We start from the raw sequence: 18,413 nt of genomic DNA on the forward strand, positions 1-18,413 counted from the left end.
TCATCTAGCTTTGTAAAGCTTACTTGTACTTGGGAAAGCCTAATTATGAGTTTACTACAAAGCTACTGCCTCACTTGGAGAAGGTAGAATTTTAGATACCTGTGAAAATTCTTATAGACACTGACTCATAAGTATAAGATGAAAGGCTTCTAATCCGAAACTACTTCTCAAAACTTACTTTTCCCCTGAGAAGCATTTTAAAGAATTGTTCTCTGTCCAGTTCTGAGAGAAATATTTATGTACATGATCATCACTTTTATTTCTACTAGTCAGTTGGAGCCATTTATATGAAAGATCTTGCATACAATTAGGTTTTTACCTAGCTGATTCCAGGATTGATTAGTATATTCCCCCTTTTCTTTACTAGAGTCCTTCAGTATATTGTTATAAGTATCAACAGCTTATTTAGAATGAAAACTTTATGTAAGCATTAAAGACTCAGGTAGCATTAATATCCAAAATACACTGAGTGGCCAGATTATTATTTATTATGATCTCTGAACGTATAATAATCTGGCCACTCAGTGTGTGTGTGTGTGTGTGTGTGTGTGTGTGTGTGTGTAAGAGGCCAGGTGCATGAATTCGTGCATGGGTGGGGTCCAGCCAGCCTGGCCAGGAGGAGGGGATATGGGCAGTTGGCCGGCCTGCCTGCTGGTCGAACTCCTGGTCGAGGGGACAATTTGCATATTAGCCTTTTATTATATAGGATATACACTGAGTGGCCAGATTATTATGCATTCAGAGATCATAATAATCTGGCCACTCAGTGTATTTGGATTGGCCCACAAGAATACTTTTCTTCATAACGTAACCATATGCTTGTATTAAGGAAAGCTTATGGCCCTGGCTGGCATGACTCGGTTGGGCATCATCCCATGCACTAAAAGGTTGCCAGTTCGATTCCCAGTCAGGGCACATGCCCAGGATTTGGCTCAATCCCCAGTGGGGGTTGTGTAAGAGGCAGTTAATCAATGTTTCACTCTCATATTGATGTTTCTTTCTCTCTACTTTTCTCTCTCTTTAAAAGTCAATTTAAAAATCTTCCAAAAAAAGAAAGAAAAGCTCATATAGTGCAGACAGAAAGCTCTGAAAGTCTGAAAGGTCACAAATACCTAATTGGGATCTGTAAAATGTAAAGGAATGAAATGTCAAGTTAATTTTTAGATTAAGTTCATGTGCCTTTATTATTTCTAGTTACAGAGAATCTGCTTTCAAAAGAGATTTATAAAATACTCCTAATTTAATTTTCATTATTGCCTAGCAACCTAAAATGGCACTGTGAAAGGGGGGCATTCTGTACTACTGTGGCAGAAATGTAATGTCAAGACAATGTTTGGCCTTAATAGGTCCAGATGATCCCTGAAAAATAGGTAATTGTAAATATGCTTATTGTTTCCTAGGTAATGACAGATTGTTTTAAAATATATATATATACTAATAAAGTATTTTGATTTTTGCTCTTCCAAGGTTTTGCTTTTCCTTCTGAGAATGATCTTCTGAAGAGTATGAGTTTTCTTTTTTTTTAATATATTTTTTATTGACTTCAGAGAGGAAGGAAAAGGGAGATAGAAACATCAGAGAATCATTCATTGATCAGCTACCTCCTGCACACCCCCTACTGAGAATGGAGCCTGCAACCTGGGCATGTGCCCTTAGCCAGAATCGAACCCAGACCCTTCAGTCCGCAGGCCAATGTTCTATCCACTGAGCCAAACCGGATAGGGCAAGAGTATGAGTTTTCTTTCCTTTATTATCAGGCTATAGTAAACTGTTCTCTACCTTAATAAAGGATCATGTGGTGGTTTCAGCCACAGGCTTTAATTGGTATACTTCACAATGATCCAAACAAGTTCTAGCTCTGTGGTGTTATATTTGTGTGCTTAGTGCTGCTGTAACAAAGTACCAAATAAATTTTTAAAAATATGTTTTTATTGATTTTAGAGAGAGGAAGTGAGAGATAGAAACATGAATGAGAAAGATTGATAAGCTGCCTCCCACATGTCCCCTACTGGGGATCAAACCCACATCCTGGTCATGTGCCCTGATCAGAAATTGACCTGGTGACCTCTTGGTGCATGGGTTGATGCTCAACCATTGAGCCACACTAGCAAGGCACAGAAATTTAAACATAATTTATTGTCTTATAGTTTCAGAGACCGGAAGTCTGGACTCAAGGTGTTGGTAGAATTGGTTCCTTCTGAAGGCTTAGAGGGAGGGATCTATTCCAGGCTTCACTCCTAGACATACAGATAGCCATCTTCACATTCACATGGCATTCTCCCTGTATACATGTTGTCTCTAAATTTTCCCATCATAAGAATTCCAGTAATATTACATTATAGCCTACTCTTATGACCTCATTTTAATCGTTACTACCTCTGTAAAGACCCTACCTCCAAATATGGTCACATTTTTAAATACTGGGGATTAAGACTTCAACACACAATTCGATACATAACAGGTGTGTAAGAAAGTAAACACGCCGAAACCGGTTTGGCTCAGTGGATAGAGCGTCGGCCTGCAGACTGAAGGGTCCCAGGTTCGATTCCGGTCAAGGGCATGTACCTTGGTTGCGGGCACATCCCCAGTAGGGGTTGTGCAAGAAGCAGCTGATCGATGTTTCTCTATCATCGATGTTTCTAACTCTCTATCCCTCTCTCTTCCTCTCTGTGAAAAATCAATAAAATATATTAAAAAAAAAAAAGAAAGTAAACAGGCTACCAATCTAGACTCTTATCTCTTCACTAAAAGAACCACTAGCACGGAAATCATATGTATATAATTTACTTATGAAATTTGATATTTGAATACTTATACAAAGATAACATACCAGGTGAAATAATTCTTACATAAATTCCTTTTTTATGAGACTAAGAATCTCAAAAGACAAGGTTTTCAAATTATAATCCTAAGGTGATATTTTTGCTGTTTTGAAAAAGCTTTCTGGGAGTTAACATGTAACACTAGATAGCCCTATTCATTAGAATATCAAGATGTCTCCAGCTTGATTTTTCCTAATTTTATGTACTAACGGCTTTAACTTTTAAATAATTTTGACCTGCTGGTGTTCTATTTGATGGTAAGTTGCATCTATACTCTGCCAAATATCCTGATAAAAACTAGGAAAGTGTCCAGATTCTCTTTAAACATGACTTCCCCTTGTGACACTACTCCCAAATGACTTTAGAGCCACAGATCGTCTCAGCTCATATAACTAGGTTATACCAGGTAAAATGAGCTTGGGGATGCAATCCCCGGGGCAGCTGCAATGAAAACTCTACCCTGGAACGCTTATTATTTTCAGACATTCATGGACTGAAGTTTTCCTCTTGAAATGGGAGAGTATATGTTTTTCAATGATCATAGGCTCTAGCAAAAGGGATTTTTTTTCATCTTTTGCTTTTAATTTTACTTTTTTTTTTTTTTCAAAATAAAACTTTGAAATGAGTGGACCACTATATAATTCCTAAGACTGAATGAGAACTCTAACCTAATATAACATAAAAAGGACTTGTTAGGGATTTTCAAGCTGTTGATCATATCATTCCTATGAAATAGATTTTTTAGAAGTGAAAAAATATGACTAAATTACCATTAGTGGGAAACAAAGAGCTAAACAGTAGTAGAAAAAAAGGATATGTAAAACAACCTTACAAGGCTGTATAGCCAACGTGCTAACATCATCTACCGAGTATTTTTATATTTATTCTACTTGACCAGGTCTCTGTGGTCCTTTCTCTGGATAAATATCTTTAAGTAATAAAGTGATTACAAACGATAAAAAGGCCACAAAAGTGACTACTATCCTCAAGGCTTTGAACCATTTGGGATAATCTGGCAAAAGAAAAAGTTCATTATGTAATGCTATCCCCAAACCTATTATTACTGTGACTATAGCTTCACTGAGCCTTTCAGAAATAAGGAAGGCAAACCATGAAAACAGGACAGGAGCTGTACTACTAGCTAAATTGAGGTAGTCTGGTTTGGCTGGACTACCTTCTGGCAGAACAAAACCCCATCTGATCCCTCCCAAGAAAGATAGGAAACTGGCTCCATAAGCCATCTGAGTAAAAGCTAATACGGGGATGTAAGTCTTCATCATCACCATGATCAGTGGTGGAGCAAGGAAGGGGATTAGTCCCGCCAGAGAGATGTATAATGCTGGCTTTGGGCTGTCAGGCAGGTACGTGATAGTTTTTGGTGGCCTGGCTGGAAGCACTTCTTCCTTCTGCTTCTTCTTAAAGCTGCATGGGGAAGTATGATAGTATTGTGTTTTGCTCATACACACTGGAAATGATGAGAAAGGCCTAGGCCTTAGAAACAAAGGTGAAAAGTTCTGTTGGAGACATGCCTTGAGAGAAAGTGTTTCTATTCTCCTGCTGGCTCCTAGTCCAACTGTGAAAGAGTACTTCAGCATCTACATAGAGAAAATAAACCAGAAGACAAAAGCAGATTTTTAAAAATGTGTATCACCAAATGTCTTAGTTAATTCCAAACTAGAACAATATAAAAACAAACTGCTTTCTGTTAGCACATCGAACTTTACAGAAAGGTTGGACTATAGAGTGATGTTATTGCTGGCTAAGACTATTAACAGCTATACCAATACAAAAGAAACTACTGAATAGAAGCCAGTTATGTTTTGACTTAATACTAATCTTATCCCATGAGAAAATATCTCAAAGAAGAACAGGTAAAGACTGGATATTTAGTATTTGGCATTCTAAACTGCCTCTTGTACTTACAAATTGCAAAAGCAGTTGCACTAATCACTGAGGCAATACTATTTTATGTAGAGAAAAGCAGTGTACCTTCCAATATAGCTTTATGGACACTGCATACTTGTCATAGGTCCATGCCTTTCTACATGTCTCTGCCTAGCATTCTGGCTTACTAATTTTCTATTTGGGAACTGTTTTTACAAATTCAGCTTAAAACTTTCTCCAATTTGCCCTGGCTGGTTTGGCTTAGTGGACAGAGCCAAACTGACTGAAGGGTCCCAGGTTTGATTCTGGCCAAGGGCACATGCCTGGGTTGTGGGCTCGGTCCCCAGTGTGGGGCGTGCAGGAGGCAGCCAATCAATGATTCCCTCTCATCATTGATGTTTTTCTCTCTTCCACTCCCTTCCTCTCTGAAATCAATAAAAATATATTTAAAAAAAAAAAAACAACTTCCTCCAGTCCTTTAAGTAAGTACCCTATGTGTACTTCCATTTATAATTCTCACAGTGAATTAAAATTGTAAGTAGACTTGAGAACCAGGACCATATTTTTTTCTTTGCCTTAAAAAAAAATCCTTGTGCCTTTTGTGTTATGTGACCAAATAAACTTCTCTGCTGATTCTATACTTTAGTAAGCAGATTCCAGACTTCAACTAGTAAATAGATTACAAGTAATTCGAGAAGTGTTAGATGAAAGCAAAAATGAAAGTTATTTAAGAATCTTGGTGATTCATCAAAATGCTAGGAATGATTCCATCTTGGGACCTCTTTTTTCCTTTAGTCTAGAATGTTCTTCTCTGAGCTACCTGTATGGCCCATTCCCTAATTTCTGACCACCCCATTTATATAAAGTGCAATCGTAAGTCTATTTTTTATTTTTTTTTAGTCTTTATTAAGGTATTACATATGTGTCCTTATCCCCCCATTGCCCCCCTACCCCCCAGTTCATACCCTCACCCCCCCTAGTGTCTGTGTCCATTGGATATGCTTATATGCATGCATACAAGTCCTTTGGTTGATCTCCCCCCTTTCCCACACCCTCCCCTGCGTAAGTCTATTTTTGATAATCCGTATTCCCTTCTCCTGCTTTATAGTACTCCATAGCACTTACCACTTGATATATTAAATATTTTACTTATTTGTACTTTACAAACACAAACACACACACACACACACACACAAATATCAGGAAAGGATTTTTTTGTCTTCCTTTTCACTGCTATTGCCCAGCCAAACCATTCCTGGCAAGAAGTGCTCAAATATTTGCTAAATAAACCAACCTTTGAAGATGCTTGAGAAAACTTCTGGATGAAGTGAAGCATACTGGGACCTAATGAAGTCTTGCTCAGGAAGATGCCAGGCAGTTCTGATTAATGTATTTTTATAGCTAAGTGGACACGCTGAATCAGAAGCATGTTGCTGTGTACAAAATAAGATGTCAAAAAAACACAAATAGATGTCACTTAACTTTATTCATTTTATACATAATTTTCTTAAACTAACCTGAGAATTGCCTGGCTGGCATGGCTCAGTGGTTGAATATTGACCTATGAATCAGGAGGTCACAGTTCCATTCCTGATCGGGATACATGACCAGGTTGCAGGCTCAATTCCCAGTGTGGGGCATGCAGGAGGCAGCCAATTGATGAGTCTCACTGATGTTTCTCTCTCTCTCTTCATCTCTGAATTCAATAAAAAAATATATTTTAAAAAATAATAAAGTAACTTGAGAATTTCTTCTATATAACAGTTTCCTTTGAAAACTTTAACATTTTCAAAAAATCAGTAACATGTTAATAGATCCTTTCCTTCTCTGAAAATATTAATGCACAGAGATCTGGATTTTACAGATAACCATCATTTCCCAGCTGTGTGTCCTTAGATAAATTGCTTCCTTGAAGTGCCAATTTCTTATCTTTAAAACTGAATGTCATAGCATCTCTATTCTTCCCCCCCCCCCTTATTTATTTTGGGACTTAGGAGTTTATAGCTCAAAATAATGATAATAATACAATTCAGCTGTGAACCAGACACTGTATTTGATATACAAAAACTAATTAATTACAAAAACCTCATAACTTGGTGCTGAGAGACTGTTTGTAAGCTAGAGCACAAACTTCAGAGTTAATCAATCTAGATTGGAATCCTTGCCCCACCACTTACTAGCTGAGACTTCAGACAAGCATTTAATCTTGCTAAGATGCAATTCATTCACCTTTGAAGATAAGGATTATAATAACTACACAGGATCGCTGTAAAAATTAAATCATTTAATACATGTAAAGAGCTGAGAACTGTCCCCAACACAAAGCACTCAAAAAATATTTGCTGCCCTAGCCGGTTTGGCTCAGTGGCTAGAGCATCGGCCTGCAGACTGAAGGGTCCCGGGTTCCATTCTGGTCAAGGGCACATACCTAGGTTGCAGGCTCAGTCTGGTCCGGGTGCATGCTGGAGGCAACCAGCTGATGTGTCTCTTTCACTTCGATGTTTCCCTCTGTCTCTCCCCTTCCCTTCTACTCTCTCTAAAAATCAATGGGAAATTATCCATTGTGAGGATTAACAAAAAAATTTTTTTTTGCCCTAGCTGGTTTGGCTCAGTGGCTAGAGCATCAGCCTGCGGACTGAATGGTCCCAGGTTCCATTCTGATCAAGGGCACATGGTTGGGTTTCGGGCTCAATTCCCAGTAGGGGGCGTGCAGGAGGCAGCCCATCAATGATTCTCTCTCATCATTGATGTTTCTATCTCTCCCTCTCCCTTCCTCTCTAAAATCAATAAAAATACATTTTAAAAATAAAAATATATATTTTAAAAATTTTTAATTCTTATTTCCTCCTCATTCTTTTTTAATGCTTTTTTATTACTGATTTATTATTACTTACATAAGTAGCCAGTAAAGTGACTGAGAATATGAATCCATATGTCTTATGCGAGTCCCATTCTTCGTTCTTTTCCCCCCGTTTTTTTATTTTCTTGTGTGTGAGTGTGTGTCTCACTCTTAACCAGGAGAATGAGGAGTCTAAACGCCCCCCCCCCCCCAAAAAAAAATTCCCAAACCCACAGTTGCCTCTCCATTAACAATTTTAATGAACTAACTTCTTTTATTTGTGTGGGGTTTTTTAGTTACTGATTTTTAGAGAGAGAGGAAGGGAGAGAGACATTGATTTGTTGTTCCACTTAATTCATTCTTGGTTGATTCTTGTATGTGCCCTGACTTGGGATGGAACCCGCAACCTTGGCTATGGGAAAGACGCTCTAACAAAGGCAATGAACTAATTTCTTGATCACAAATCTGAGAATTCCTGTATACTGGTCAATGTCGTCATTCTATACATAGGAAGCAAGTAGTGAGTTAAGTTATCCTGGGCCTCTGAGTACATCTTAAAATGACACCCACCACATACACCTCGTAACTCCCAGACACACATTTATCTGCAGGGCCCACACAATCACTTTTATGCAAAATCACCTGCTTAAGGGCCTTCTGGACCACCCCACTTAAAATCCCAGCGCTCTCTCCACCTTTGGAACTCTCTATGCACTGTGATATGTGTGCTTTCCAACTCGTGAGTTAAAGCGAATAAATGATAGCCTAAAACCCGGGGACGGCCAATTTGTTAGGGAATTAAGAACAGACCCAAGGGTTAATCCGCTTCAATTCATGCGAAATTCTCAGTATCTCCACTGCTCCAAAAGAAAAAGTTGCAAACTGCAAGCCTCAGAGCCTACGTCTGAGAAAAGGGGATGGAGTCTGAACTCTCGGATCCTCGGTAAACTTGCCCCGACAATGCCCGTGACTCTGGTTTACTGCCAACCCCTATTGCCCGCTCCCCTTCCCCCCCTTTCCAACCTGCATTTCTGGCAGCAGCCCTACTACTCACTTGACAGTGTCGCGCGGAGAGATGGAAAGCTGAGCTGCAAGAACAGCCAAGTACTCCTGAAAAGGCACTTCCGGCAAGTGCGGTTAGATAGTCCTCCACTTCCTGTCAACTGAAAAAAATGAATCCGGGTGGGATCGTGAGCAGCGCTAAGTGGTTCCTACTTTGGGTTTTCCTTTCCGTCTTGGTCATTCTCTTTAGTGAAATCCGGCTTTTGAAGTCTGTAGGGTACCTGAAGGATCCTTGCCTCTCTATTCCAGGTTTCCTAGGCAGTTCGGAAGGTAAAGTGCAACAACTGAAACAATCTCAGAGTGATGGTGGAAGAAGGTAGGAAAGATTTGGAGTCTAGACTAAGTGTGAGTTGGCCAAATTGCTTGTTATCTCTGGAACTCTTTTAGTGTGCATAACAACAGGGTTTCTCAGATCTACGGGGCATATCTCACTACGATTTAGGGTCCTAATAAGCAAAAGTAAACATGGAACATAGTGTTAGTTGCCTATCCAATATCCATTTCTCTGTCTTCCATATTAACAGAATTCCAGTTTTGTATAAGGCACCAAGGTATGACGAAAAAAAAAAAAAACTTTTTACTTCAATTCTCTTTGCTAGGGCCTGGAAACTTCATTAAGAAATAAGGGGAGCCGGACTGGTGTGGCTCAAAGGTAGAACGTGGGACCATGAATCAGGTCACGGCTATGGGCTCAATCCCCTGTGGGGGGCGTGCAAGAGGCAGCTGATACATTTTTTTCTCTCATGGATGTTTCTCTCTATCCTTCTTCTCTCTAAAGTCAATAAAAATATTTTTTTAAAGAAAGGAAAGAAGGGGAGGACGGCGGAGGGGAGGGGAAAAGATTAACCAAAGAACATATATGCATAACCCATGAACATACAGTGTGAGGAAGGCCTAGGTGGGGCTGGGACTAGGTGTAGGGGACAGAAAGGGGAAATGGACATCTGTAATACTGTCAATAAATAATTTTTTAAGAGCACAGGGGAAGGATTTTCATGCTCATGAAAGGTGTGGTAAGAGCTTTGGGGGTGATTCAAAAAGATCATTCATCCTGTCACCCTTGGCTTTAATTTTTGTCGGTTATGTGACATTGGACGAGTTCGTTCCCTTCTCTGGGCCTCCATTTTACGATCCTTCAAAGAGGAACAGCACCAAGCAATTTGAGTGGTCTTCTTAAGACAAGTAAAAGGACAGCTCAAGAGGCCCACGCTAGCCAGTTTCTCCATCCCTCCGGATTCTGGGTAGCCCAGCTTCCTGGCTGCCGGTCGTCATGTGGTTTAGCTTCCAGTGCTGGATGGGCTCACGGCAAACTCTTCGAAATTGTAACCGCTTCTAGTCGCGACAGGCTTTCGCTTTTATTTCCTCCTTTGTGTGTCTTGGCAGCGCCGCCCCTTCCCGTCGCGCAATCCCCAGGAGACTTTAGTTGAGAGAACAGCTTCTCTGCTGGGCAGAGGCCAGACGTCCGCACGGTGCTCGTCAAGGGCGTGACGCCAGCCGTCAGGCGGAACTACCACTCCCGACGGGTAGCGCGTCGCGCGCCGGAGCGCCCGCCTCCGGAGCCCGGTCGTGTGGCCCGCTGGGGGCTGGAGTCTTAACGACACGCGCTCGTGAAGGAGCGGAAGGTGGGAAAGGGTCGGCAAACGCGTGCTCCTACGAAACCGGTTTGCTAGTACTTGTAGAGGTAATTTGGGGGTGGGGTGCGGGAGGGTCAGGAACGAAGGAGCAGGGAAAAGCGGGTACACATATACACCCCCCCACTCATTGACACGCGTCCAGGCCCTAGGGTTGTGCCGGGGAGGTGAAGGGAGCACAGAAGTCTGCGGGCCCCGCCTCTAACCGAGGCGGAGGGCGCTGGGGGTGGGGCAGGGCATAACCGCCGCTCACGTGCCCCGAACGATGCCGGCGTGGGGCGCCGGCGGGGTCACCCGAACAGGGCGCGTGCGCGTGCGTCCCAGTGGGCGTTGGGAGTGGGTGGGTGTGTGAGGCGGTGTTGAATGGGGGCGGGCTGGGCTGATCATCGCTCCTCCCCCTCCACCCGCCGTGCCCCTCCTGGGCAGTGTGGGCCGGGCAGCCATTTTGGGGAGAGCTTTGTTATGGTTGTGGGCTCTCCAGCTCTGCGGGATCAGGAAGCCGAGGACGCGTCCTCAGACACCGCGTCTGGTGCCTAGCTGCAGCCCGGCCGCTGCCCAGTGAGTAGGAGTTCCCGACAGCGGGGCCATGAGAGCTGTAGGTTTTCCCGGCGCGGGACTCCCCCCGGTGCCTGACCGGCCGTCTGTGGAAACAAGTTGGAGGAGGCTCTCACACAGGTGGTTGGGTGTAGGTGGGCCCCGGGGAAGGGGAGCGGAGCCCGCGGGTCGTGTGCTTGGCACCGGACACCCCCAACCCCCCCCGCCGCGCGTGGGCTTCGGGCGCGAGCGGCGCCGCGGCGCTGCCGGAGGGCTCCCACTTCAACTTGGTCTGCGGGTCGGAACGCTCACCTGCGGCTCTCTGGCTCCTCTCCAGGCGCTTTAGCCCGGCGGTGGAGGGACTCGGTTTACGGGTTTCTTTTTCTTCTTAGCTTAGCGCCAAAGGGCTTTTTTCCAATGAAGGAAAATAATGAGGAAATAACCGTGTTAGTCAAATGCGGTGTGTATGAGGGGGACAGACCTTTAACCCCCAACGTTCCGGTTCTCCTGGGTAGCGAGGTGTTTTCGTGGATTTAGCACCTACCATCTCGACCCTCGGAAAAAAGCTGGTAGATCTTGAAGTACGATGAGGGTGTTTTGTTTGTTTTGTTTCTGTTTTAAATCCACCCCTAACACACACACACACACCCCACACCCCACACCCCCGGTGAAATTCTAAAGAAACGCTGAATCTAAAATGGCTGTAGCTTGGGGAAGTGCCTTGAGCTTCGGCAACTTAAAATACGTTAAGTCGTCTTAAATTTTTTATTGTTTCTCCTACGGGGACAACTTAATCTTTTGATCTTTTGGTTTTCTTGTAATTGGTGTCTTATCTTGAAAAGGCCTTGGTAGGTGAGGCCAAAGAAGTTTGCTTACTCCAAAAGTTTACGTAAGAGTGGGTGCGGGGTTTGTTTGTTGTAATTGCTTATAGTTTTGAAATTGTTCTGTGGTGTTAATTTTATCATCCAACTTTGTGTTCTGAGGTTGGTTTGTCATATTTCTGGAAATAACTTGCTCTTTGATATTTATTGCTTAGGAAAAAACGGAGTTGATGGGTGGTTCGTGTTTTAGTTCAGTAACAAGTCACTTTCCTGTGTAAATCCCTTCCAGAAGTGAAGTGACGGGTATTCTTCAACACACTTAGATTTGTAATTTGGTGGACTGCTGGCTTTTTCTGAGGTCTTTTATGTGTAATACTGGAAAGGGAATCCGAGTGCTGTTGAGTTTGGGTCGTTTATTAGAGCGTTAAGACAAGTGAAAACAAACTTGAGCTGTGGAGCGTCTGATTATTGTGCCCTTTTAAACAAAAGCCTGTCTTTTTGTTTGCTTTTTTTTTTTTTTTTTTTTTACTATAAGTTCCAGAAGTATAACTGAAAACAAAAAGGCAGAGAATGTAAACCAGAAACAGTTAACTTAAGTGTTTGGGAAGGTGCTTGAGTTTCAAATTGTAATCTGTAAACTATAATAAAATGCTAATGTGAATGAGAACTTTGGAATTAATAGTTAAATAAACTGTCATTTTCCCCAAGAGAGTCAGTGTCAATTTACCTTCCTACATTCTTTCACTACAAACATTTATTTTTGTCAGTTTATTTTTTAGGATATTTTGTTGTTCTTATTTTGATGGTTTTACAAAAAAAAGAAAAACATTTAAAGTGCTTTGTAGAAATTACAAGTCAGTTTGGATTTTTTTTTTGTCATCGTTGCCTACTGGACCCATAAACTTAGATGCGACCTTATTGTAATTTTTTCAGGGTACTCAAATGGTTTGTATATATTGATATAAACATTCTTTCGATTGATTCTGGATAGTATGCTATCAGAGCTCTTGAAATTTGAGCGGGGGGGAAATGTTATGAAACCTTTTTTATTTTGAGTGATTTCAACTAGTTTTCTCTATCAGTGGCTGTTTAAAAGCTTGGCTAAGGAGGGGGCACATGCAACGATTTTAATAAATTTGGAATAGTAAGAGATCTGGGGCACATTTCTACTTACAAATTCATTTTCAAATGCTCAGTTAAAGATAAAATACAATTCTGAATCAGACTTCAGCAGACTGCATATGTTTTATTATTAAAGTGTATACACTTAATAACAGTGATAACTCTAATGTGCCAGGGACTGACTATTCCTTGAAGTGCTTTACATTTATTAATTTATTATTCCTATGAGGTAAATATTGTTTTACCCCTAATTTTTTAGTTGAGGAAAAAAAAGCCCAGACTCATCCAGCTAGTATTTAAACCTAAGCTATTGGAAAGATGAGAACACACAAAATTTTAAAGGATCAGTTGGAAAAGTAGTCCATAGAAAAGATAAATTTTGGTGTGTGTGTATATATGGTTTTTCAAATGGATGGTAAAAAATTCTACGTGGTGCATAGATAATACTGCCTCATAAATGACTGTTAATCAAATTCTGAATTTTATTTCCCACTGAAGTCTGCTCAAAACAGAACTGACTATAGTCAAACTTGAATAATAGTTCAATAAGCAGAGCTAAACTTTTTTTGTCCAAAAGTATATCTTAACTAAAGAGGTAAAATATTGCTATTGTTATGTAAATTGGATTTCTATAGGTGATTTCAAATAAACTAGGCCAGTGGTCGGTTTGCAGCTCTGTTGACTAATGAATTTGCCCACCATTGAATTAGGCAGATGTATTTAAAGGATTCTAATAGTTATTTTCCTTTACTAAAGCGAACAATCAGCCTTTAATTGATCTTTTGGGCAAATTATTTTTTATTTTATTTACTTTTTAATTTTTTTGTTGCTTTTTTTTTTCCCAGAGAGGAACGGGGGGGGGGGGGGAGAGAGAGAAAGAAACATCAATGATGAGAGAGAATCATTGACTGACTACCTCCTGCATGCCCTTCTCCCCCACTGGGGATGGAGCCCACAACCCTGGCATGTGCCCTTGACCGGAATCGAACCCGGGACCCTTCAGTCCGAAGACTGATGCTCTATGCACTGAGCCAAAATATCTAGGGCTCTTTTCTTTTCTTTTCTCTCTCTTTTTTTTTTTTTTTTTTTTGAGAGAGAGAAACATCCATTTGTTGTTTCACTTACTAGTAATTGTGCATTCATTGTTTGATGCTTGTATGTGCCCTGACTTGGGATCGAACCCACAACCTTGGTGTATCGGAATGATGCGCTAACCAGACAGGGCTATTTTTCATTTTTTAGACAGAACATGTCAATTATTCTCCTTTTTAAGAAATACAGAGGCACGTGACTTGAGGTGGTGAACACAGTGCAATATGCAGAGGATATATTATAGAATTGTACACCTTAAACCTATGTATTTAACAAATGTAATTCCAATAAATTAAAAAAAGAAGAACTGCAAGAGACTGAACTATGTATGGTGCCAGTATCAGCATGCTGGGTGCTAGGAATACCTAGATGACCTTAAAACATTTCCTGCCATCAAAGAACTTGGTGGTGTAACAAGTAAACACAAAAATATTCAAGGTTAACAACATAGCTGTCTTTCAAGTTGATTTTTTAACATACTAATTAAATTTACCTTTTCTTTTTTTAAATACATACTTTTTAATTTATTTCAGAGAGGAAGGGACAGGGAGAGAGATATAGAAACATCAATGATGAGAGAGAATCATTGATCGGCTGCCTCCTGCATGCACCCTGCTGGGGATCTAGCCCTGGGTATGTGCCCTTAACTGGAATGGAATCCAAGGACCCTTCAGTTCGCAGGCCATTGCTCTATCCACTGAGCCAAACCAGCTAGGGCTACCTTCCGTTTCTATGATAAAACTATTTTGCCTTATATTAACCAAACATCAGGCTAAGGAATCACCAGCATAAACAAAATTTTAGTATACTTTTCTGAGCAGTAGGTCTATTTATGTGGAATAAGTTTTCTTTGTTTTTTTTAAAAAAAAATCTAATTTAAGTTTGGCTATACTTTAAATTTAGATTGCAAACTCTTGTTTCTGCTGATTATAAGTTTAAATTTTATTATGTAAAATATTTCTTTTTGAGTTATTGCTATTCTTAAAGTTTATATTTATAGGTATCTTGTCAAGTTGGTTTGGGTACTCTTTAGCTAGTTAATTAAAAGGTAGAGCTATTCCAGTGTTTCTGCTATGTGTTTATGAATTATTAGCTCGACTTTTTAATTAGTCTTTGCAGGTATGATGGGAAGGGTAGTGAGAACCATTATTGTGGGTTTCATAAGCTAAAGCCTATAATATAGTCCAATATATAATCTCACTATTCCTTAACTATGTATGGTTAGTTAACCTTCTCTTCTACAAGTGAGTGTACAGAGATTCTGAGAAGTTAAGTAAATAGTTGATATAACATAAGGAGAGAGGGGGATTCAGGCAGTTTTATCTGATTCCGAAGAGCTGTTTCCACTACATCATGTAGATAGATAGTATGATACAGTAATTAAGGGTACCAACTTTATAGCCTGAGTTTGAATCTCAGCATTGTCATTTGATAGCTTTATGACTTTGGGAGAGTTTAGGTAAGGTTTCTGTGCCTGTTTCTTCCTCTGTTAAATGGGGAAAGTGGTACCTTCTCATAGGATTATTGGGGTTAACAAATAAAATATTTGTAGAGTTCTTAAAACAATGCCTGACAATAGCAAGCACTTCATAATTATTAAATCTAAATTGTCTGAAATTATCTTTAATGTACATACATTTACCAGTCGAGTGAAATCTGAACAGATCATTGCACAGGAGTTTTTTGCTTTGTTTTTCTTTCTTAGATTCAGTGTTTCTGTTGACTTTCCTAGTTTTGTTTGTTTGTTTTTTGTTTTTAAGCAGAACCCAGACCCCACATGCTGTAATTGACTGATTTTCTTTCAAGCCTCTTAATTTGTTTCTTCTCTCTCTTTTTCTTTGCACTTTGTTGAAGAAACCAGGTCATTTGTCCTGCAGAGTTTCCTATATTCTAGATTTTTCTGATTTCCTGTACGTTAGTAGTTAGATGTAGAAGCTTAGATTGAGTTTGAATTTTGGGGAAGGGGAGTCAGGAGGCTAACTTCATAAGTGATTCTGTGCTTTTTGGGGATTCCCTTCTGACCCCATTGAGTATTAACTTTTCAGGTAGTTTGTTTCCTGTCCTTTTTTTTCTTTCTAGTATATATTTATTGTATTATAAAAATTGAGCTAAGTATGCTGGGTTTGCAGTGGTTTTGTATTCTGGTTTTGGGTACTAGTGAATAGTTTTCTAAGCCTATTTGATCTGAAATTTTCTCTTCCCCCTATTGTTTTATTCTCACCATCTATTAAACATTTTATTCCTAACACTTATTGAATACACACTTTTGGCAGGTACTTCTCTTTTCTTTCCCCCAAGGGTAAACATCCTAGCAACTATTTTTAACACTACATATATTCACTCATTTAATCATCAACTTTCCAACAACCTCGAAATTATAAATAGGATTTGAAGCAAAAAGAAGTGAAGTAACTTGTTAGCCCAAAGTTGTACAGCTAGTAAATGACAGAGTCAGCTAGATCTAGAGTCTGCTCTTCTAACTTTAAAGTAATGTTTGGGTGGGAAGCAAAGTTTATTATTGAGAAGAGAATTTTAGAAATGCTTGAAGTAAAAATGTATGTCTTCTGATATAGTAGTCACTACTATTAAGTCTCAGTTATAAAAACTATAGTTTTTTTAATGTGACAAATAGACTATTTACTAACACACATAGGGAATTTGGAGCCTTTCGGGGCCAATGTAGGTACAGATATTTGAGAAAAGTTACTACTATTAAATAGCCTGTTTGTAGTGTAGTTGATAACTTTTGGGTCAAATGCTATTAAAACATTTTTGCTGGTTCTAAACCCTTAGTTTCGGATACTTGCATAAATCTAATCTCTAATCTACTTAGTTATCTAAATCTTCTAGCCAGAATTTAATGTTTCAGATTGCATTAGATAGTAAATGTACATATGTATCATATTAGTAGTATTCTTATTTGGAACTGTTGTGATTTCAGTGAATTCCATTTCTATTTGTGGGATAATAAGTGTTTAAGTATGGTTGCAGCAAGTATTTGTGACTGAAAGGCAAAATAGTGGAAAGGAGATTAAACACGTGAGAAAGTTTATAAATTTTAGGTTTTAAAATTTTTCTTTGTAAAATTACTTTCAGGAAATGTTTTTTGGAATATGAAGCAGAAGAAAATACATATTAAAGTTTATTACTAATGGGAAGACTGGAAGAATTCTTGTGCTGCACATTGTACTCATTGGGCTTTAAAGCGATCCTTTGTTGTTCCAATTAGCTGTTTATCATTTTAACCCCTTTCCAGTGTTGCCTTTTTGTGACTTTTAGGAAACTGGAAAGGCTGTGTGCCTATAACTTGTATGTATACACACATACACATATCTTATACATACACTTTCTGTCCTGGACCCCTGGCAGCTGTGCCACTCAAATACCCTTCTTGAGGACTTGCACCTGGATAGGTGCAAAGAAGCAAGGACAGTTTAGAATCCATTCCATTGGCTGATGGCAGTGGCAGTGCTAGTGGAGCAGTTTCCTGAGGCTCTTCCTGTGGTGTGACCTTGGTTGGTGGTCTTGACTAAGCTTTACTTGGTTTTTGCATGTTTGCCAAGTTAAGGAGGCTCTCATTCATTCTCTGAACTCCCTATATTTTCTGGCTTAATCTACCTCAATACGGTTGGTTTCTTTCAACCAAAGACTCTAATTTTTTAATTTCAATTTGCTCCTTCCAGAAGATTTGGTTTATTATTGCCTCTACATAGGGTCGTTTCCTAACAAAGTGAAAAACTTCCAATTCTTCTTTATTTTATTTTATTTTTATTTCAGAGGAAGGGGGAGAGAGAGAAAATGAAACATCAGTGATGAAAGAACCACCGATTGGCTGCCTCTTGCATGCACCCTACTGGGAATCGAGCCCGCAACCTGGGCATGTGCCCTTGACCGGAATTGAACCTGGGACCCTTCAGTCCACAGGCTGACGGCTCTATCCACTGACCCAAACTGGCTGTGGCATAAACTTTTTGAAAATATATTTTTTATTCATTTCAGAGAGGGAAGGAGAGAGAGACAGAGTCAGAGACAGAGAGAGACTCAATGATGAGAGAGAATCATTGATTGGCTACCTCCTGCACACCATCTACTGGGGATTGAGCCCACAGCCCAGACATGTGCTCTTGACCAGAATCAAACCTGGGACCCTTCAGTCCCCAGGCCGACTGTTCTATATCTACTCCTAATTCTTAAAAGCATTAGTTCTCAACCTTTAAAAATTTGTCTGGAGAAAGGCCTGGATATTTTGTCTTGTGTTGTGTTCATGTATGATTAAGATTGGTGGGTCATAGAGGTTTCACAGCTTCAACTTTATATTTGCCAAACTGTTTTCTAAAGTGGTTTACACTTCTGCCCACAATATATGAGAATTCCTTGTTGCTTTACATCTTTATCAATACTTGATGTTTTATTTTATTTTTATTTCAGAGGAAGGGAGAGAGAGATAGAATGAAACATCAGTGATGAAAGAACCACCGATTGGCTGCCTCCTGCATGCACCCTACTGGGAATCGAGCCAGGTTAATAGGTTTGAAATAGTCTCTCATGGTTTGACTGAGGTTTTAAAAGTAGAAATTTGTGAGTGATTCAAGATAATGTTTTCTGT

General features: G+C 39.9%; 2 protein-coding genes across 7 annotated transcripts in view; one reads left to right on the plus strand and one right to left on the minus strand.

Moving 5' to 3' along the window:
• Positions 1-1,553: 1,553 nt before the first annotated feature.
• TMEM69 (transmembrane protein 69) lies at positions 1,554-8,690 on the minus strand. 2 transcript variants are annotated; one of them, XM_054720555.1, is made up of 4 exons: positions 8,600-8,690; positions 6,224-6,402; positions 6,001-6,139; positions 1,554-4,417 (listed from the first exon to the last, which is right to left on the minus strand). In XM_054720555.1, exons 3-4 carry the CDS (start codon positions 6,040-6,042, stop codon positions 3,704-3,706), a joined length of 756 nt encoding a protein of 251 aa, XP_054576530.1. In that variant the 5' UTR covers positions 6,043-6,139; positions 6,224-6,402; positions 8,600-8,690; the 3' UTR covers positions 1,554-3,703. The 2 variants fall into 2 exon arrangements, with proteins under 2 accessions (XP_054576530.1, XP_008149544.1); XM_008151322.3 differs by lacking the exon at positions 6,224-6,402.
• A 168-nt stretch (positions 8,691-8,858) lies between these two features.
• Positions 8,859-18,413, plus strand: part of GPBP1L1 (GC-rich promoter binding protein 1 like 1) — a 52,450-nt gene continuing 42,895 nt past the window's right edge. For 2 of the 5 annotated variants that reach the window (XM_008151199.3, XM_054720399.1), the window contains exon 1: positions 10,680-10,796. The gene's annotated coding sequence lies outside the window, so the exon portion shown is untranslated. Of the gene's footprint in view, positions 8,878-10,231; positions 10,289-10,679; positions 10,797-10,838; positions 10,914-18,413 lie in introns of those variants that run through there. The other 3 variants (XM_054720397.1, XM_028160107.2, XM_054720398.1) reach the window with 3 other exon arrangements.

This window comes from Eptesicus fuscus, chromosome 9 (assembly GCF_027574615.1).
Source record: "Eptesicus fuscus isolate TK198812 chromosome 9, DD_ASM_mEF_20220401, whole genome shotgun sequence".
Classification (NCBI taxonomy): domain Eukaryota; kingdom Metazoa; phylum Chordata; class Mammalia; order Chiroptera; family Vespertilionidae; genus Eptesicus; species Eptesicus fuscus.

What these genes read in the sequence shown, in the direction of transcription:
- TMEM69 (XM_008151322.3), bottom strand. Translation starts at nt 6,042, where the DNA reads ATGCTTCACTTCATCCAGAAGTTTTCTCAAGCATCTTCAAAG. An exon ending in TTTCTCAAGCATCTTCAAAG is followed by an intron (nt 4,418 to 6,000) that starts GTTGGTTTATTT and finishes TTCTCTATGTAG; the next exon opens with ATGCTGAAGTACTCTTTCAC.